General features: G+C 38.7%; 1 protein-coding gene across 1 annotated transcript; it reads left to right on the forward strand.

Moving 5' to 3' along the window:
* The first annotated feature begins 6180 nt into the window (after positions 1 to 6180).
* LOC134661011 (retinaldehyde-binding protein 1-like) lies at positions 6181 to 18878 on the forward strand. The gene is made up of 7 exons (XM_063516906.1): positions 6181 to 6278; positions 13087 to 13279; positions 15540 to 15699; positions 16485 to 16546; positions 17540 to 17733; positions 18139 to 18343; positions 18426 to 18878. The coding sequence occupies exons 2-7, from the start codon at positions 13096 to 13098 to the stop codon at positions 18632 to 18634; spliced, it is 1014 nt and encodes a 337-aa protein (XP_063372976.1). The 5' UTR covers positions 6181 to 6278; positions 13087 to 13095; the 3' UTR covers positions 18635 to 18878.
* Positions 18879 to 19137: the final 259 nt, after the last annotated feature.

A 19137-nucleotide genomic window follows, 5' to 3' on the forward strand; every position in this document is an offset into this window, starting at 1 on the left:
TTATAAATCATTCATATTACAATAGTTATTAAATATTTATAACAAAGCATTATTAAATTTATTATATCTTCTTAGTATTATTTATTTAACAGTCATCGGGGATTTCTATGCCACACCGCGGGATATCAAGTCGAAATGGTAATATGGATACGCCACTTGGCCCGCGATAGGAACAAAACTGTTCGAAAAGTAAACGCTATTTCGGTGTTGGTAATTCGTTTATAAAATAAAGGACTGTAAAAAAACAGTGTTGTTTATGATTTAAAGAAAAAATATTATTCAAAAAATTATTAAGAGCTTAGTGGTTTTATTGATATATTCAATTGATCTGTAATCAAGTTTTCAATTATTAATATTAATAATATATGCAATGCATGATTAATTAATTAACAGTAACATGCCAAAACACTCTCCTATATCGCACACGAATCCCGGAATCCCGCGGCATATCCATAAGTTAGCATAATGATTGAGGTCATTCACCCCAAGTGGCACAGAAATCCCCGATCACTGAATTATTAACCATATAATTCTAGCTTTATTTAAATCTCAAATAAAAATTCATTAAACGTCACAATTCGATACCTCAGTCTAGGTGCCATCCAATCGTAATCGCTTGCTGTGACAATCGATTTGGGTTAGTTACATCTCTATATATGTCAGTCATAATGTGTTAAATCATGCAAATAAGAATAATTCCACTATAGTGTCTGGCTACTGAAATATTACACAATTATTTGGCGGGAAATTCAAAAAGTCTTGGGCTGGTCTCACTTTATGTAGTAGGAATTATAGTTTTGATACTAGAATTTTCTTTGCACACGTAAGGTACCTAAGGAAATAAGTTAAATATACGTTAACGTGCACTCAAAATTAGCTCACATAATTTCTACTACTATGTAAAGTGCGCACAGTCAACAATAAACACATATGTTTACACTTTCTCATCATATACCATTGTAACAAGGCGAAAAATGAAATATACTAGTGTAAATAAGACCTAGCTCGATAATATTGTAATATTAATCCATCACCAAAAAAAATATGATGCTAAGTGCTAATGTGCTAATTCTAAGTACCTATCAAAATATTTATAGAGCACCAACCTCCTAATTTGTTTACATTTGTATACGACTTGTAAACAATGCAGTTTTTCGTTATACAACGCTACACGTCGACTTCGCACATTGTCGTAATTATTTACGAGCTTAAATAATAGTTTGCGGACCTCACTCAGTATAGACATTATTAATATTATTTAAAATAAACCCCTTTAAACCGCAATTTGAATGAATGACATAAATTGACAACTGACTTTTAGCTTTTTTTTAAGAGAATTGATGATGCTACAAGGAAATATCTGTCAACAATATTTGGCTAGCCATACTCTATAGAGTAAAACCAAAGAAAGTCTGCAGCGCTAGATTAAAAGTAGTTTCTAAAAATCAGTATGGGACAACACCACAGAAAATGGATTAAATAGTCTTGATACTTGTGAAACTTCTACCATATTTTACCGTCTATGAAATAATTAAGCTGTGTATTATGGTAAAATAAATTTAATTCCAACAATAGATGCCACTATTCATATGTATACATATACTAATATTGGGAGAATGTGACATTTGGCTTCATCAAAATTATTGAGCTTTTGTAATATCTGCGACGGCCTAGTGGTAAATAGGTACAGAGGGCCTACCGCGAACACCAAAGTTCGCAAATTGCGGGCATCTATCTCTTTTACTCCCATTAAGGCGTAATTAGATTGACAGAAAAATTGCCCGCAATTTGCAAACTTCGGTTTTCGGAATAACTAAATAAACCCTTAAAACAACAAGGGAGAGGATCCCCGCTCCGAGTGGGAGAGGATCCCCGCTACGAATCGTTTCTGGTGCAGAGGCTGTCCATATAACCATCCAGCAGGGTAATGCCGTGAGCATTATGGGCACTTCACACCGGATGCGATAAGGAACGGGTTTGACTAAAGCCCCCCCGGGCGAAGCCGCGATTCGCGCACGAGTGTGGAGCGGGCCTAATAGTTACGGTATGTAATTATGTAAATATTTGTAATTAACAATAAACATACATTAAAAATAAATTTTAGCTTTAACTAGTACCTAGGTACCCATGCCGTGAGCATAAGCATGGAGGTTGTGGGTTCGAGGTCGAAACCCGGCTAGTGCCAATGAGTTTCTCGAAATGTTAGAGGAAGTTCATAAGGTAAGTATGCCTATACCTATTAGTTGTGCTCAATTAGCTGTGAAACCTTAGTCTGTACCGATATTATATTATCTATACAGGGTGCCCAGTAATTAATGGATAACCTTCTAACCACCGACAGGGCACCTTAGGCTGGTTCAGAAAATGCACTTATAGGTCTAGTAAAAGTTTCGTGGTTTTCGAGATAATCGCACTTTTCTAAATTTGAAGTATGGTGCTAGCTATTAAAAAAGACAGAACATTTCGATTATCTCGAAAACCGCGAAACTTTTACTAGACCTATAAGTGCATTTTCAGGACCAGCCTAAGGTGCCCTGTTGGTGGTTAGATGGTTATCCATTAATTACTGGGCACCCTGTATATGGTGCAAGTATTAGGATGTTTCATTCCACTTACCCGTCATCAACTCCAAATTTTGTAAACATTATCGTTTTTGAGCTTGAATCGCCTCGTGCTGATTTTTTACAAGTGTAAAATTTTTATTCGTCATGCGGAAAAGCAACTCCCGCACGTCGGTTTTGTAAGGTTTCACCATGTTTTTTTCCGTTCATCACAAAACACAACGAATATTTAAACAATTTTGAATGGATTTTGACAAACACATACCATAGTGAATGACGTTTACTGACTGCTAAAAAACATTGCCATATATAGTTTTTTAATTCGCTGTCAAATTATTGCGCTGCAGATTTTCTTTGGTCTTACTCTTGAGTCAGTGATTTATACATATGTATCTATCTAATACCTTTAAACGAGCAATTCTTGTTTATTTATATATTTATATATTTATTTATATATATATATATATATATATATATATATGTATATATATATTTCTGGGATCTCGGAAACGGCTCTAACGATTTCGATGAAATTTGCTATATGGGGGTTTTCGGGGGCGAAAAATCGATCTAGCTAGGTCTTATCTCTGGGAAAACGCGCATTTTCGAGTTTTTATATGTTTTACCCAGATATTATTTATTTATATACCTATATATTTCGGGGATCTCGGAAACGGCTCTAACGATTTCGATGAAATTTGCTATATGGGGGTTTTTGTGGACGATAAATCGATCGGCTTGGTCTTATATCTGGGAAAACGCGCATTTTTTGTGTTTTTATATGTTTTCCGAGCAAAGCTCAGTCTCCCAGATATTATGTTATTATGTAGAGTTGATTTGATGGAGGTACGCAACACTTTTTAGCCGTCTTTGTCTTAGAGAATTTTAACCGGAGTCGCCTTTAAGACAAAAGGGGCCCACTGATTAACAGTCCGCCGAACGGTATCGGCCTGTCAGTTAGTACAAAAAGTTGACAGTTCCGAACAACTGACAGGCCGATACCGTCCGGCGGACTGTTAATCAGTGGGCCCCTTAAGAGTTTACCCCTCTGCTGAAAACCATGCACAATTGTGCATACTTTTGTATGGAATGAAGATTATTTCACACGGCTATTTGTACGTTACGTAAAAAATATACATTTGACGCGCCCCTCCCCCGCTAAAATCGACAGACTGTTTTGTACTACAGAAAATTACAGACAAGGCGTCTCCAGGTACTTATGTATAGTAAGGTCTTTGTGCATTGTTTTAGTCTTTCTATTTTTGAAAGAAGTAACTTAAAATGATAAATCTATATTGAGTGAGTTTTTCATAATATCCTCATTATTTCTGAAAATATTTCAGTTTGAATTAAGGATGATTCACGCTAGACCGGCCCGTGCCCATGCCGAGGCGTCCGACATGTCATTTTCTATGACCGTTGATCGGTGATCACGTGGTGCTTTCCATAGAAAACGAAGAGCCGGAAGCTCCGGCCCGGCCCCGGTCTGGTCTAGCGTGAGTCATCCTTTAAGGTGGGCCTTATATGCCTCACCTACCTTATTTTTAGTTGTTGAAATGACTATAATTCCAAGAATTGCCAATAACTTGCAATATTGAGATTGCGCATGAGTATCATATTATGTGATCATATGCGTCTGTGAATCCATTTACCGTCAGATGGCCTGTGACCTACGGATGTATTTAATGCGATACATACATTTATGAAAACAACATAATACATTTAATATATTATAAATGATGATGGTAGAAACCTGAATTCGGATTACTCGCCTCTTTTTACTGACAATTAAAATTGTTTGACCGACTATAGCTAATAAGCTTCCAAGTTCTAAGTGCATTTCTAATATGACATATTCCAGGCCTATCCCATACAACTGAAAGAGCAGTTATGTACCTATCCGGTACGAGTATGTGGAGTCACTACTCCAAAACTGCTCGCCAAGTTTAATTTAACTCTTAGCATACAGTGTAAAAAGTTTAAAAAGTAGTATGAATATTTTCACGATGTTCTCGATGGAGATGCATTTTTCACATTTATTTATGACCAAGTGATATGGTAAGTAACTGAATTAGGCGAAAAATTAATAGGGAGCTGGATACGACGAACTGTTGTAAAGGTAGCTCTGAAAATGGTAAACCTTACAAAAGGTAACTAAACATGACCAAACTAATAGAGAAGGTAGCTAAATATGGAAAACCATAGCTACAAAAAATAAATAGCAGTTTACATAGCTGAATACCGTAATTTTGGCCGCCAGGGTTCATTTAATTTTCATTGACATGGTCACAAGCGTCCCTTACACTATCGCATCGGTACTAGATGGGGCTGAGGCGGGATAAACAAACATTTTTAATCAAATCTTCGATAACTCAATGGCTGTTGTTGCTATGAATTTTTAGGGGGCAAAATACGCTTCAACGAGCGCTGAGTCTTCCTCCTCCTGCCCTTATCTCACGTTATGTGGGCTCGGCACAACATGTTTTTCTCTTCCATTCTCCTGTATCTTGCGTCACCTCAGCACTCACTCCTTTCTTTCTCATATCCTCATTCACACAATCCATCCATCGTTTTTTGGGTCTTCCATCCGCTCTCTGTCCATCAACATTCATCCCTAACATTCTTTTGTATACATGCCCATACCATGCTAACCTACTAATACTCCTCATCGCAATATATGTAATTTGTGAGTATTCGTGTATTGTTTCGCAAAGGGCTGCAATTGCAACTGCAAAACGTACACTTAGTTCTATTACAATTTCCCACCAAATCATGGTCGGCCTTAAACGTCTGCGCAATGTCTCGACTATTATCTAACGCGTGTAATAGATTTACCAGAGGCTAACAACCATCCATTTTCTTATTCGAACTATGCTCATAAAACATTACTGGAGCTGAAACTCCGTGATAACTGCAATTAGTGATGCACTAGAAACTTGTTATTTGGCGAGTTTGATTTAGATGTCATAAAGGCAATTCATACAACAAAACCAAAATGCAATAATCTAATATGCCCGACTATATAGGTGGTTAGTTTTTTGACTATGCCAACCGTTTTAGATCCCTAGTAGAAAATTACTTAGAAATTACCTTAGAAACGAAATTTGAAAATTTAGATTTAAATTTCGTTAAGTGCTTATTTTATACTAAAATTTCCCTTTTTTTAGGGTTTAGTTTGTGTCATTTTGAGGGGTACTTAATATAAAAATAATGTTTTGCAAACTATAGGATATCGTGTCCAAGCACATATTAGGCATCATATGAGACGTACGTACACCTATCATATAATTTTAAGATAAAAAGATTTAGGTAGGTACTCTGTGTTATTAGTATATGGGATGATATTAAAAATATGGTTTTATTGCTCACTCCCCAACCCAACTTAGCTGTTTTGTATAGTTGGATAGGACAGATTTGGCATTAAATTGGGCAGTGTAACTGTCATTATACTATAATGATTATAGTATCTGGGATATTTACATAAAGAGTATGTATCATTTTAAATATTAAATGCTAATAAACTATTAAATGGGTAATATAAAAATGTTTCTTACCCCTGAGACATTCACTACAATATCATCACAGTCACAAAACCATAACGCAACTTTAGCAAAATACAGTGCAACTGTGATTCCAAGTCAGTGTCTGCCAGAGCGCAGTGGTGATAGCGCGCGCTCCTGTCGAGCTCTCACACTGGAAGGAATACCCCACACGTGAGTACGACTTTACGTAAAGTGCATATTGTATTAGATAGTGAAGTTCGATGTAAACATTTATTTTAAACACAAAAAATACACGCTGTGCGAATAAGTGCGTTGCGATAGTGTATAATAAGTTTCCAAACTTTAACAACATAAACAAGTAAGTTTTATACTTCCAATCTTAAAATTACCTAAACAGTAGGAGTAAACAATCGTGATCATCCTTTCAACATTTATTGTTGTTTGAACTATATAGAATAATTTTAATTTATAATTTCTTGACGCCACACTTTTTTGAAATGTACGAAGCTTAGAAGTAAAATCATCTTGGAACCACTCGTTACGCACGTGGTTTAATTTTGGAATTTTTCGCTTGCTGGAGTATCAATATTAGCACAAGGGGTTAAACTACATACAGCTTTGCCCCCTTGTAAAACAAATACCTATTTAACTCTTGCTCACCTCTAAGGAGAGATCAGCGCGATCATACCTACTTAGTAATAATCACCATGACCACGACTCCCATGACAACTCCCATTATAATAGTGATAGGTAACTCCCATGATCTCCCTCATGACCAGCCCATGACCACCCCCGCGCCTTTCTCCACTACAACTGAGTAGTACGAGTAAGTAGCCCCCACAAAACCAAATACCATGCTCCTACAACATAGTTACACATTATTTACATTCTACCCATAAGAGTGGTCAATAGGCATCACCTTTTCTTCTCCCCTAATTCCAACTTTAACTTGCCGCCAATTTTTTTCTTTTTAAGTTCTTCAGTCATTTAAATTACATGGGTCTATCTTAGATGATTCATGAGTCTTTTTCGAATTTTGAAGATATCTTAATTTTCGTTAACTTCCCTAAATTACTAGGAATCTAGGTACATAGTTACATTAATACTGACTGTACGTAAGTAACTATTTATTAATCTATGACGTAAGTACAGCTTGGCAAAAAAGAGTAGAAATTAAAAAGTGGCAACATTGTAAAGTCGTCCCTTTCAAACCAATTTATATAAGATAATTTTTAAGAAAAAAAAACCGACTTCTATGCGGCCCGGTGAAAGATTATTGTAGATGGTGCGCTATGTAGAAAAGGAAGCATTTCGTTTCTGTAAGGCTCGCAGTTCTAACCTAACCTAACCCACTTTTGTTCGGTTCTGTGAGGATAGCAGTTCAAACCTAACCTAACCCACTTAACGGCGCATGCGGTGCGGTGTACGGGGGTTTGAGCGGGAGGGGTTTGGCCTCATCATACTTTATACCTACATTTTATGGTAGGTAATCATAGTGGTTTATTTAGTTTAGGTATCATAGTGGTTTTCCGGGTCAAGGTCCGGGTCTGTGTCCGAGTCCGGGTCCGAGTCCGGGTCTAGTCCAGGTCCGAGTCCGAATCCGAGTCCAGGTCCGGGTCCGGGTCCGAACCGGATCCGGGTACGAGTCCGGATCTGGATCCGAGTCCGGGTCCCAGTCCAAGTCAAAGTCGAAATTGGAAATCACCAAACATGTAACTATGCGTCGTTGAATAGTTCTGTTCTGATCATCATCAGCAGTTCCAGTTCATCAAATGCGACAGTTTTTAATGTTAATGTATTATTTTATGATGAAAATACAGAAAATTCTATACGTGTGCCTTTAAGATTTGAGGAGTTCCCTCGATTTCTCATGGATCCCATGTTCAGAACTTGAGCTTGACATAAATATGGCTTAAAAACCTAACTTGCTTAACAAACATAACGAAAAGAAAAAATCGCCAAACGCGAGCTATGCGTCGTTAAAGAGTTTCGTTCTGGTCATCATCAGCAGTTACACTTCCTCAAATGTTACATTTTAAATGTATATGCTTGACTTGTTGATTAAAACACAACAATCACTATATGTATGCCTTTAAGATTTGAGGAGTTCCCTCGATTCCTTATGGATCTCATCATCAGAACTCGAGCTTGACAGAAATGTGGCTTAAAAACTAAACTTGCTTAACAAACATAACGAAGAGGACAAATCGCCAAACGTGAACTATGGGTCGTTGAAGAGTTCTGTTCTGATATCATCAGCAGTTCCACTTCATCAAATGCGACAGTTTTTAATAAAAATGCTTGATTTTCTGATGAAAATACAAAAATCTCTATACGCACACCTTTAAGATTTGAGGAGTTCCCTCGATTCCTCATGGATCCCATCATCAGAACTCGAGCTTGACAAAAATGTGACTTAAAAACTTAACTTGCTTAACAAACATAACGAAGAGGACAAATCGCCAAACGTGAACTATGCGTCGTTGAAGAGTTCTGTTCTGATCATCATCAGCAGTTCCACTTCATCAAATGTCACGTTTCTGAATGTATATGCTTGATTTGTTGATAAAAACACAAAAATCACTATATGTATGCCTTTAAGATTTGAGGAGTTCCCTCGATTCCTCATGGATCCCATCATCAGAACTGGGTTTTGACAAAAACGGGACCAATCTGTATGCATATACATACAATCAAAAAAAGAATTTTCGAAATCGGTCCAGTAATGACGGAGATATGGAGTAACAAACATAAAAAAAAAATAATAATAATAAAAAAAATAAAAATAAACATACAACCGAATTGATAACCTCCTCCTTTTAGATTTGGAAGTCGGTTAAAAACGGGACGACACTACAATGTTGTCACTTTTTAATTTCTACTCCTTTTTGCCAAGCTGTACCTAATTAAATGTTATAATAATAACGGTTTTTATTATAACCTAAATCAGCCGAACAATTGAAAACTGTGTCAATTCAATGTCATAATATCGAATAATGTTATTTTTAGGGTTTCCTACCAAAAAGGTACAAAAGGAACTCTGTCCGTCCGTCTGTCTGTCACATCGCTAAATTTCTCGAGAACTACTTACTTAAGATATCGATTTGAAATTTGGAATAGTCACGAACAACGCTAACCCAGACACTTTGAGGGTAGGTATTTCTTTTTTATTATTAAATATTTTAAAAAATGCTCTATATGATGAAATGGGCAAAATGTCCAAGTCTAGTTATGTACTAGGTTATGTGTATCGTTTGAAAGAGCTCAAATTGTACATTTCAAAACAATTTTTGTTTTTATATAGGGTTCCGTACCTCAAAAGGAAAAAACGGAACCCTTATAGAATCACTCGTGCGTCTGTCTGTCTGTCCGACCCCCTTTATTTCCGAAACTACTGGGTCTAAAATTTTGAAACAAAAAATAGGTACACAAAATAGTTCTTTGCCTATAGATGTCAATTGTCAGGTATTATTCTTTATACAAAAACCTATTAGAAATGTGCAGTCAAGCGTGAATCGGACTTAATGTACGGAACCCTTGGAACGCGAGTCCGACTCGAACTTGGTTTTCTCACAGTGATGTTTACCTACCAATGAAAAAACATGAAATTTTTACATAACATTAACATTATCATAAATATTACAGGAAAAAATAATCATGCTTCTAGAAACTTCTTGAAAACTTTGTTTTTAACAAGCTTTTATTAGGTCGACCTGTATGTAACTAACTATTGTAATGGAATCTTGCATGCTAAATTTGATCCACTTCCCGATTTCCGATTGAGCTGAAATTTTGCATACACACGTAACTCGGGTGACAATGCAATATTATGGTACCATCGAGCTGATCTGATGATGGAGACAGGAGGTGGCCATAGGAACTCTGTGATGAAACAACGCAACCTAATTGTGTTAGGGGTTTTTAGAATTGTCTCGATGAGTATTAGTTGTCTGTCGTAAGAAAAGTACAGTCAGCGATAAAAGCTTGTACCAAAAATGAAATTTTTGACAAAATCTTATTATTTATCAAAAAACCTTCCCGAATTGAATTTGCAATTTTGCCACGATACCTTTTCAATTGTTTCTTTAATATATTATGTACTTGAAATTTCTATGAGATGCCAATTAAAACACCATCTTTTAAATAAAATACCTACGCATATTATGACAAATTTTCACGACAAGGTAATAACCCGTAGGTGTTTCGAGGTGGTCGAGTTATCAATGCCACTCGCATTTAGCGTATCAGCGTACCTACCGTAGCCAAAATGGCAAAAACGTAACCCTTATAGTTTCTTCATGTCCGTCTGTCCATCCATCCGTCGGTCAGGTCCATTTTACTTAGATAAAATCGGTTCATTTCAATCAATTTGGAGCGTAGATCTATTTTGTGAGTCCCTTAATTGTAAGAAAATATTACTTTTATAGGCACTCCACAGGTAAGTCTACATCTAATTTAAAGTATAAAACATATTTTCTGAGTTATAATTAACGAGGGGCACATCATTCATTTATCAGTCGGGTATTTAAAAATAATATTAAGTAAGCTTGCAAAAAAGTTTTACAGTACTCGTGTCGATTTAAAACACTCCCTTCGGTCGTGTTTTAATTTATCGCCACTCGTTTCGAATTTCCTCTTTTTCTCACTTGTAATCGAAAATAACTATTCTGAGTTATAATTAACGAGGGGCACATCATTCATTCATCAGTCGGGTATTTAAAAATAATATTAAGTAAGCTTGCAAAAAAAGTTTTTAGATTTAGTGAATACTTTTGGAAATAATCGCTCCAAAAATCCAAATAGGTAGATTTTCGAGTAAAATAGTCAAGCTTCCTCCATCTTTAGACGTCCATCGCGTAACCTGTCATACATATAGATGGAATTCATGTCAGGTATCATGTCCTCCAACGCGAAGTTGAAGTATACGTAGGTAATTAGGGTGATATTCACCAATTCCTCTGTCACCGTTACTTTACATTTAAGCAAGATCTGTAATCCAAAAACAAGCATTCTATTGTCACGAAACATTGTAAGTCCTTACTATAATATTAGTATTTATTCAAAAATCGAGGACGTTACTGAAATGTTAAAGCGCCTAAGTATTTATTACTTTATTAGGACGACCATTCTTGTGTATATTTGTACAAGTATTCATGGCCGTTGTTTCCTGTGAACGCATATTATTTAAGCATGTTCGTAAATCATAGGTAGGTACCAACATAGACACTAGTCACTCGCTTGCCACATACTTAATTAAAATCGGGAAAATTGCGCAATTACCTACAATTATACACCTTTTGATTTTTTCATTTATAATAGAGCTACGAGTACTGAAACAATAGGTACCTATTATAAGTAATATTTCACAGGAATACGAAGAGGTGGTAGAGCATGGAATGCCATAGTAATACGGCGTTATTCATAAACGTCTGCTAAGTTAATCAGCCGATAATCGTCGTTTGTCCCTCTCTATGACATAACGACAAATAGGGACAAACGACGATCATCAACTGATTAAGTTAGCAGCCGTTTAATGAATAACTCCATTAGTAAATAAGTAGTATGAACCGGCTTCAAAATGTCTCAATTCCGTTAGTTACAAAAAATTGTTATTTTATTTCTTAACAAACAACAACCATAGTTTATTTCGATGTGGGGATAGTCAACCATAAAATCGATACAAATAAACCCACATAGGTAATTTACTTCACTTTAAATGAAATAAAATACATGTATCCTTCTTCCTGATATCTGAAAAAAGGTAATGTAAGTTGTTATTTATGAAGTTCTTTGTCATGATAGGTGAATCTGGAAACTGTTACATAAGATCCACCCCAATTATTTCCTAATATAGAACAACAAAATGTCAATCAAGCGCAAATATAGGTACTCGAACAATAGCCGTTACACTATAATCAACTGTAAAACGTATTTCGTAAAATAGCGCGAGTTCCCAATGTTAATTCTTACATAACATAAAAAAATTATAACGTTGCAAAAGCTACTCGACCCAGTATCTTGTTACTCAACGTCAGGCGAGACGACACGAGTGGGAGAGCAGCTTCGCTACTCGGATGTTGCTCGCCGAAGGGACCAGCGGGCCGTACTTCATATACTTACCTACTTGCTTAGGTGCCGACATTTTGATAAACCAGTTTAAATTTCATTTACTGGTAATAATTCTTGTCTTGACGTCTTCCAAGTTTCAAGACTCAAACAAGTAGTTTTGGCAGGCTGGACGGACTGGTAGATACGTAGCGACAGCTAAAGATTTGCGGATTTCTTAACATGCGGTTGCGTGCCATGATATTATCTTACGCCGACGGTGTTGAGAAACGCAGTTGCCGTCGGCGACTCGACGGATGACTGATGTTTCTCTTGCAACTTCCATGACCTAAACAACTTCGACGACTTAGGTATTTAGTGAGAAATAGGTACCTAGTGTCACATGCCTTGTCCTCAGTAACAAAAATACTATAATATAATGATGATGATATACACTAACATTTATAACCAACATCAATATACGATATTTGATTAGGTAAATATTTTGCAGCTTAACTAAAGCTAATATGGATATTAAATAGGTATGTAGAAGAATATTAACATAATAAATTATAAAAACCTATTAACCAACTCCAAATATTAAGCCTAGTATGCAGGAGATTAAGCAAACCACCAAAAAAGGCGCGCGCGCTTTCTTTGTTCCATGAAGCAAACATTGGTTTAGGGTGCATTAATGGACTGAATCCGACCTACGGCCACGGGTCCTGCCTTCGGTTTTTGACCCAGATAGGTTACTATAATCGATGTTTTTGCAACACCTACTTGTTTTTATTAAATCCTCTATTTCCGCTACCCAAAGGTTGTCGCTCTTTAGCGATAGTTGTTTAGCCTGTTGTCTGCCTCTATTTTTACTAGGTGGTGTCTTGTACTGAGGTGTTCCAATAAAGATTATTCTATCTATTTATCTTTATAAAAAAATAGTAGGTAAATATATGTTTTTCTTCTTTTCTCGTAAGAACATCAAGATGTCACGGAGACTGACGAAACGCTACTTGTTACCCGCCGACGAGTACCAGTGCAAGCTGTCGGCCGAGACGCAGGCCATCGCGGCGGAGCAGCTGCGGGAAACCGAGAGCTCCCGCTCGCAAGCGCTCGCCTCGCTGCGGAGCTGGATCGAGCAGAATCCCAAGTTCATGGCCATCCGGCTCGGTGAGTTACACAAGCAACGACTACCAGTGCAAGCTGTCGGCCGAGACGCAGGCCATCGCGGCGGAGCAGCTGCGGGAAACCGAGAGCTCCCGCTCGCAGGCGCTCGCCACGCTGCGGAGCTGGATCGAGCAGAATCCCAAGTTCATGGCCATCGGGCTCGGTAAGTTCCACAAGCAACGACTACCAGTGCAAGCTGCCGGCCGAGACGCAGGCCATCGCGGCGGAGCAGCTGCGGGAAATCGAGAGCTCCCGCTCGCAAGCGCTCGCCTCGCTGCGGAGCTGGATCGAGCAGAATCCCAAGTTCATGGCCATCCGGCTCGGTGAGTTACACAAGCAACGACTACCAGTGCAAGCTGCCGGCCGAGACGCAGGCCATCGCGGCGGAGCAGCTGCGGGAAACCGAGAGCTCCCGCTCGCAGGCGCTCGCCTCGCTGCGGAGCTGGATCGAGCAGAATCCCAAGTTCATGGCCATCCGGCTCGGTGAGTTACACAAGCGACGAGTATCAGTGCAAGCTGTCGGCCGAGACGCAGGCCATCGCGGCGGAGCAGCTGCGGGAAACCGAGAGCTCCCGCTCGCAGGCGCTCGCCACGCTGCGGAGCTGGATCGAGCAGAATCCCAAGTTCATGGCCATCGGGCTCGGTAAGTTCCACAAGCAACGACTACCAGTGCAAGCTGCCGGCCGAGACGCAGGCCATCGCGGCGGAGCAGCTGCGGGAAATCGAGAGCTCCCGCTCGCAAGCGCTCGCCTCGCTGCGGAGCTGGATCGAGCAGAATCTCAAGTTCATGGCCATCCGGCTCGGTAAGTTCCACAAGCGACGAGTATCAGTGCAAGCTGTCGGCCGAGACGCAGGCCATCGCGGCGGAGCAGCTGCGGGAAACCGAGAGCTCCCGCTCGCAAGCGCTCGCCTCGCTGCGGAACTGGATCGAGCAGAATCCCAAGTTCATGGCCATCCGGCTCGGTAAGTTCCACAAGCGACGAGTATCAGTGCAAGCTGTCGGCCGAGATGCAGGCCATCGCGGCGGAGCAGCTGCGGGAAACCGAGAGCTCCCGCTCGCAAGCGCTCGCCTCGCTGCGGAACTGAATCGAGCAGAATCCCAAGTTCATGGCCATCCGGCTCGGTAAGTTCCACAAGCGACGAGTATCAGTGCAAGCTGTCGGCCGAGACGCAGGCCATTGCGGCGGAGCAGCTGCGGGAAACCGAGAGCTCCCGCTCGCAGGCGCTCGCCACGCTGCGGAGCTGGATCGAGCAGAATCCCAAGTTCATGGCCATCCGGCTCGGTAAGTTACACAAGCAACGAGTACCTACACATTATTGGTGGGCGTCCATAATAGAATAGAATATGTATAAATTAACGATTCTTCCATGCTAGCCACAATATTTCTTCCAATAGTAATTAATTACCTACTATAAGTTATTTTAAGTTACATAACTAGAGACTGCTCTGACCTAGTCACTTACGTGAATTAGGTATATTAGTGCTCGTTTCCATGTGTAAATTTTGTATGCCTTCATTTCTTACATTCGGGTTTAAATGCTCGATCTTCCTTAAGGTGCCGTAGGTTCAGAGAGCGGAGTTTTTGAAATATCGCATTGCTTTTTTAGATGACAATACGGTTGTCAAACATTTTTGAATTAGAATACCTATTGAGAATTTTCGAATCCTGATTTTTTTACTTTCGCTCAAAGAAAAAAATATCACGAACATAGGTCTAAAACGCACATTAAAATTTTGTAACAATGTATGCACAAAAGCAAAAAATATGAAAAGTGCTTCATAAATGCGCAATTTTATTTTTGAGGAATCTCATCGATTCCTTTTCAAAAACATGATATCTGCGGTCCCGAGCACGCACAATGCACATCCATCTCGCTCGCTCACTTTCGTTCAGTGAAAGTGAGAGAAGAACACGAACCTACGGGGCCTTAATGCTTTATAAATACTCATTCGCAATTAGCTAGTTACCATGGTGAATTAATTTTTTCCCCAAACGTGAAATACGCGTCGTTGAAGAGTTCCGTTCTGAGTAGGTATAGGTAAGTACCTACCTATACGTTTAAACAAAAAAATACGGTTCAGAAATGACGGATTTCTGAGGTATCATAGTTACCCACATACACAAAATACGGTCGAAATGATAACTTCCTCCTTTTTTTAAAGTTGGTTAAAAATATTTTTATGCATGTAGCACAATGGGAGTAGTTAGGTCAATTATTTATTACTTCAAGTTAACATGTCATTTGGTTTCGATATTTTTAGATGCAAACTATCTTCTCCGTTTTCTACGCACGAAAAAGTTCAGCGTACCCATGGCCCAGGAGGCCATCGAGCGGTACATTCTGCTGCGTCAGTCTTGGGGTATTGCCTTCAACCAGCTCGACTACAAACTGCCCGTCATGATGGAACTTATAGACTTGGGGTATGAGTTTACTTTTTAGCTTGTGATTTTATATCGACAGGCGACTGCAAGAGAATAATCACTACATAGCAGGGATGTTGCGAGTATCCGCATCCGCAACCGCGGAACTTCCGCATTATTTTCAACATCCCCATCTGCATCCGCATCCGCATGAAATCGATGCGGAGTTTAATGCGGATGCGGATGTGGAACAGGTCAGTACAGGAACGTCTTAGCATCGGCGTAAGTAACTGCTAGGTAATTTAGTCATTAGCCAAAAAAAACCTATTAGAAATGAGCAGTCAAGCGTGAGTGGGACTTGATATAAGGAACCCTTAGAACGCGAGTCTGACTCGCACTTGGCCGGTTTTTTTGAAATAAAAATTACCTACTAAAATGTAATATTTGACGTTTTTTATGTACCTACCTATCTTGACATCCGCATCCGCGTCCGCGGATGTCAAAAAATCGGCAGCCGGAACATCCCTGCTACATAGTACCTATAAAACAAAGTCGCTTCCCTGTGTCTGTCTGTCTGTATGTATGCTTTGATCTTTAAAACTACGCAACGGATTTTGATGCGGTTTTTTTTTAATAGATAGAGTGATTCAAGAGGAAGGTTTATGTAATTTGTTAAGCCATGCGAAGCCGGGGCGGGTCGCTAGTTAAATATACAAGCACAAAGTCGTCTATAAACAGAGGCCTTATTCGTGTTTAACATGAGAATTTTTTTTCTTGAGACGTGCCAGAATTTACTGTTTCAAACTATTTATTCTTAACAATTTTAAAATGTTTTTATGTTTCAGGTACATTTTTGTGAGCCCTTTCAAAGATAAGAGTGGTCGTCGTGTTATCATATACAGGCCTGGTAGATATTACCTAAGACTATCCTAATATCACCAGTTATGTTATTCACGTAGTATATCTTCATCACATAATATTAATGATTATTTTTGTATTGTTGTGTGGCAGGTAGTTTATTTATTATTACTTATTCATAAGTACATAATTAAGTGTTTATAAATTATTTAGTTAGCGGGTTGACGGAGTTTTCCGAAACTGCCCGAGTAGGGTTTCATAAAAGGCTAATAGCTGTCTGCGTGTCTTTATAACAAATGTGGATGTTAGTAAAGAGATTATGCAAATAGGGCTTACAGATAACAGGCCTTTATAAAACACCACCAACCCTTATTGGTTTGTAGGTTGTTCATATTTAAACAAATCACATACCTTACCGGACCAACAGCTGCTTCTGGAACATAGGTATTTAATTAATAATTAAACTGCTGCGAAACTGCAATGCATGGGGTTATACAGACTATATGAAAGATATATATTACCTATAATATATAGCCCAATATGAAATATAATTACATATATATGATTCATTATTCAATGCATTCTTACTGCCAAGTTTGTGCAAAGTTAGCGTGGTCAGGGTATACGTTCTTGTTACCTATTGCACATTGACGTGGTTCAAGACTCGAAATAAGGAGCAGATTATTTATACAAATCGAAACTTTTAAACATTCTAATTTCATCTCGCGCTATAATAGCTGGTGTAATTCGTACATCGTCCCCTTAATATTATTTCTAGTGTTCGAAACCCGTTAATTGCTTCCTATATTAAGTTATGAAAATGACTGTTCAAAATTATTCGCTTGCATCATATAATGTAACACAATGCGTGTTTACGTCCATTTGTCTTTAGATTAATATGTATTTAAATAACTTATAATATATCTCACTGCTTTTCACCCCATTACCCATTTTATTGCAGCACAAGTGGATTGACTAAAACATGGAATAGTTCGTACCGATAATGATTTCTTCCAATCTTGATAAAGTGATGTGTTCGCAGGTGTATTCGATCCTTATAAGTACACAAACCAGGACATGTGTCGAGTGATGGCGATTTGCTACGAGACCCTAATGGAGGATGAGGAGGTGCAGGTGCGCGGGCTGGTGCACTACGCGGACGGCGGCGGAGTCAGCTTCCCACACCTCACCCTCTTCACGCCCAAAGAAGCAGTTAGAATTGTCAAGAATGGAGAGGTAACGACATCGAAATGTCCTGCTATCATAATATCCTTAAATATGTTCTGGGGTCATAAAATACGTACTACGCCTATTACTGCAATGCAAGTTGTCTTTTATTAAACTAGTGATTTCATGATGACCAAAGATACATTGATTGAGTAAGATGCGTAAAATATGAGACAATTTCGTGCTACGAATTTGACAGGTAAACGAGATGGCGATGTACAGTTCCATACATTTTGCGGTAACTCTGATTGTCAAAAGTTGACGGACGGTGAATGGAGCCGCACAGCGCCATCTCGTTTAGCTCTCAAATTATTGGAAGCACGAAGGTGCATCTGAAATCTCTGAATCTGAAAAGCCCTAGTAAATTTAATTAGATATAAATAACGGCTAGTTAAAACAGAAATGTAATTTCAGAGAACTATCCCGATGCGACACAAGGAGATCTATGGAGTCAATGTACAATCAACAATCAAATTCGCACTGGACTTTGGAATGGGATTAATATCTGATAAAATAAGAAAGCGAGTAAAGTTGTATACATCACCCGAAGAAGTAGAAATCGATAAGAAGCTGCTACCACAGGAGTACGGTGGAGAAATGCCTATGAAGCAGATGATAGGTAAGTTTATTATAGTGACGAACCTTTGTTCAAAGCATTAACATACATTTGAACAATTTAAACAGTCCCGTTTCATTTGCAGAATTATGGAAGGAGGAGCTAGCAAAGCAACGCGACACATTATTGATGAACGACAAAATGGCGGTTCGGCTCGAGTTGTATAGCGAAGCGGCGCGCGAGGGCGCCATCTCCGCGCTGCGCGCCGGCGCCAGCACCTGCGCCGGCGCGGACGCCGTCGGCGACGCCATGCGCGGCCTCACCGGCAACTTCAGGAAACTCGAGGTCGACTGACAACACTACCTCATCCTACCTTACTGATACTTCAGACTGAACTTAGTGAATCTTGAACAATCTCGTTGTTTAGTTTTGTACAAAACTGAAACTAAATGAGTACAATTTGTAAGCATGTTCTTTTTCTACGAAAACTATTGAATTTATTGTTAAAGGCAGTTTTACTGTATTTTGATTGTTAGTATTATTACCAAAATAGTTGATTTAATTAGTTGTTATGTTTTGCCTATTAGGTACGTTTATTTTAGAAACATTAGGTTAATTGTATTATACAATTTAATTACCTTACTTATACATATGTGTGTTAGTGTTAGGATGTGAAGGATAAGATCTGGTGAGAATTACTAAAAAAATGTAAAATAAAAACTTAACCAGTAATTGTGTTATTATTTATTAAAAAACTGTTAACTACCTATATGGTAGAAATTAATACAGGATACGGATTTTCACATCGTCACTTTTATGCATAACAATGGTGAAACATAAATGCAACTATTTACATG

Source organism: Cydia amplana, chromosome Z (assembly GCF_948474715.1).
Source record: "Cydia amplana chromosome Z, ilCydAmpl1.1, whole genome shotgun sequence".
Lineage (NCBI taxonomy): Eukaryota > Metazoa > Arthropoda > Insecta > Lepidoptera > Tortricidae > Cydia > Cydia amplana.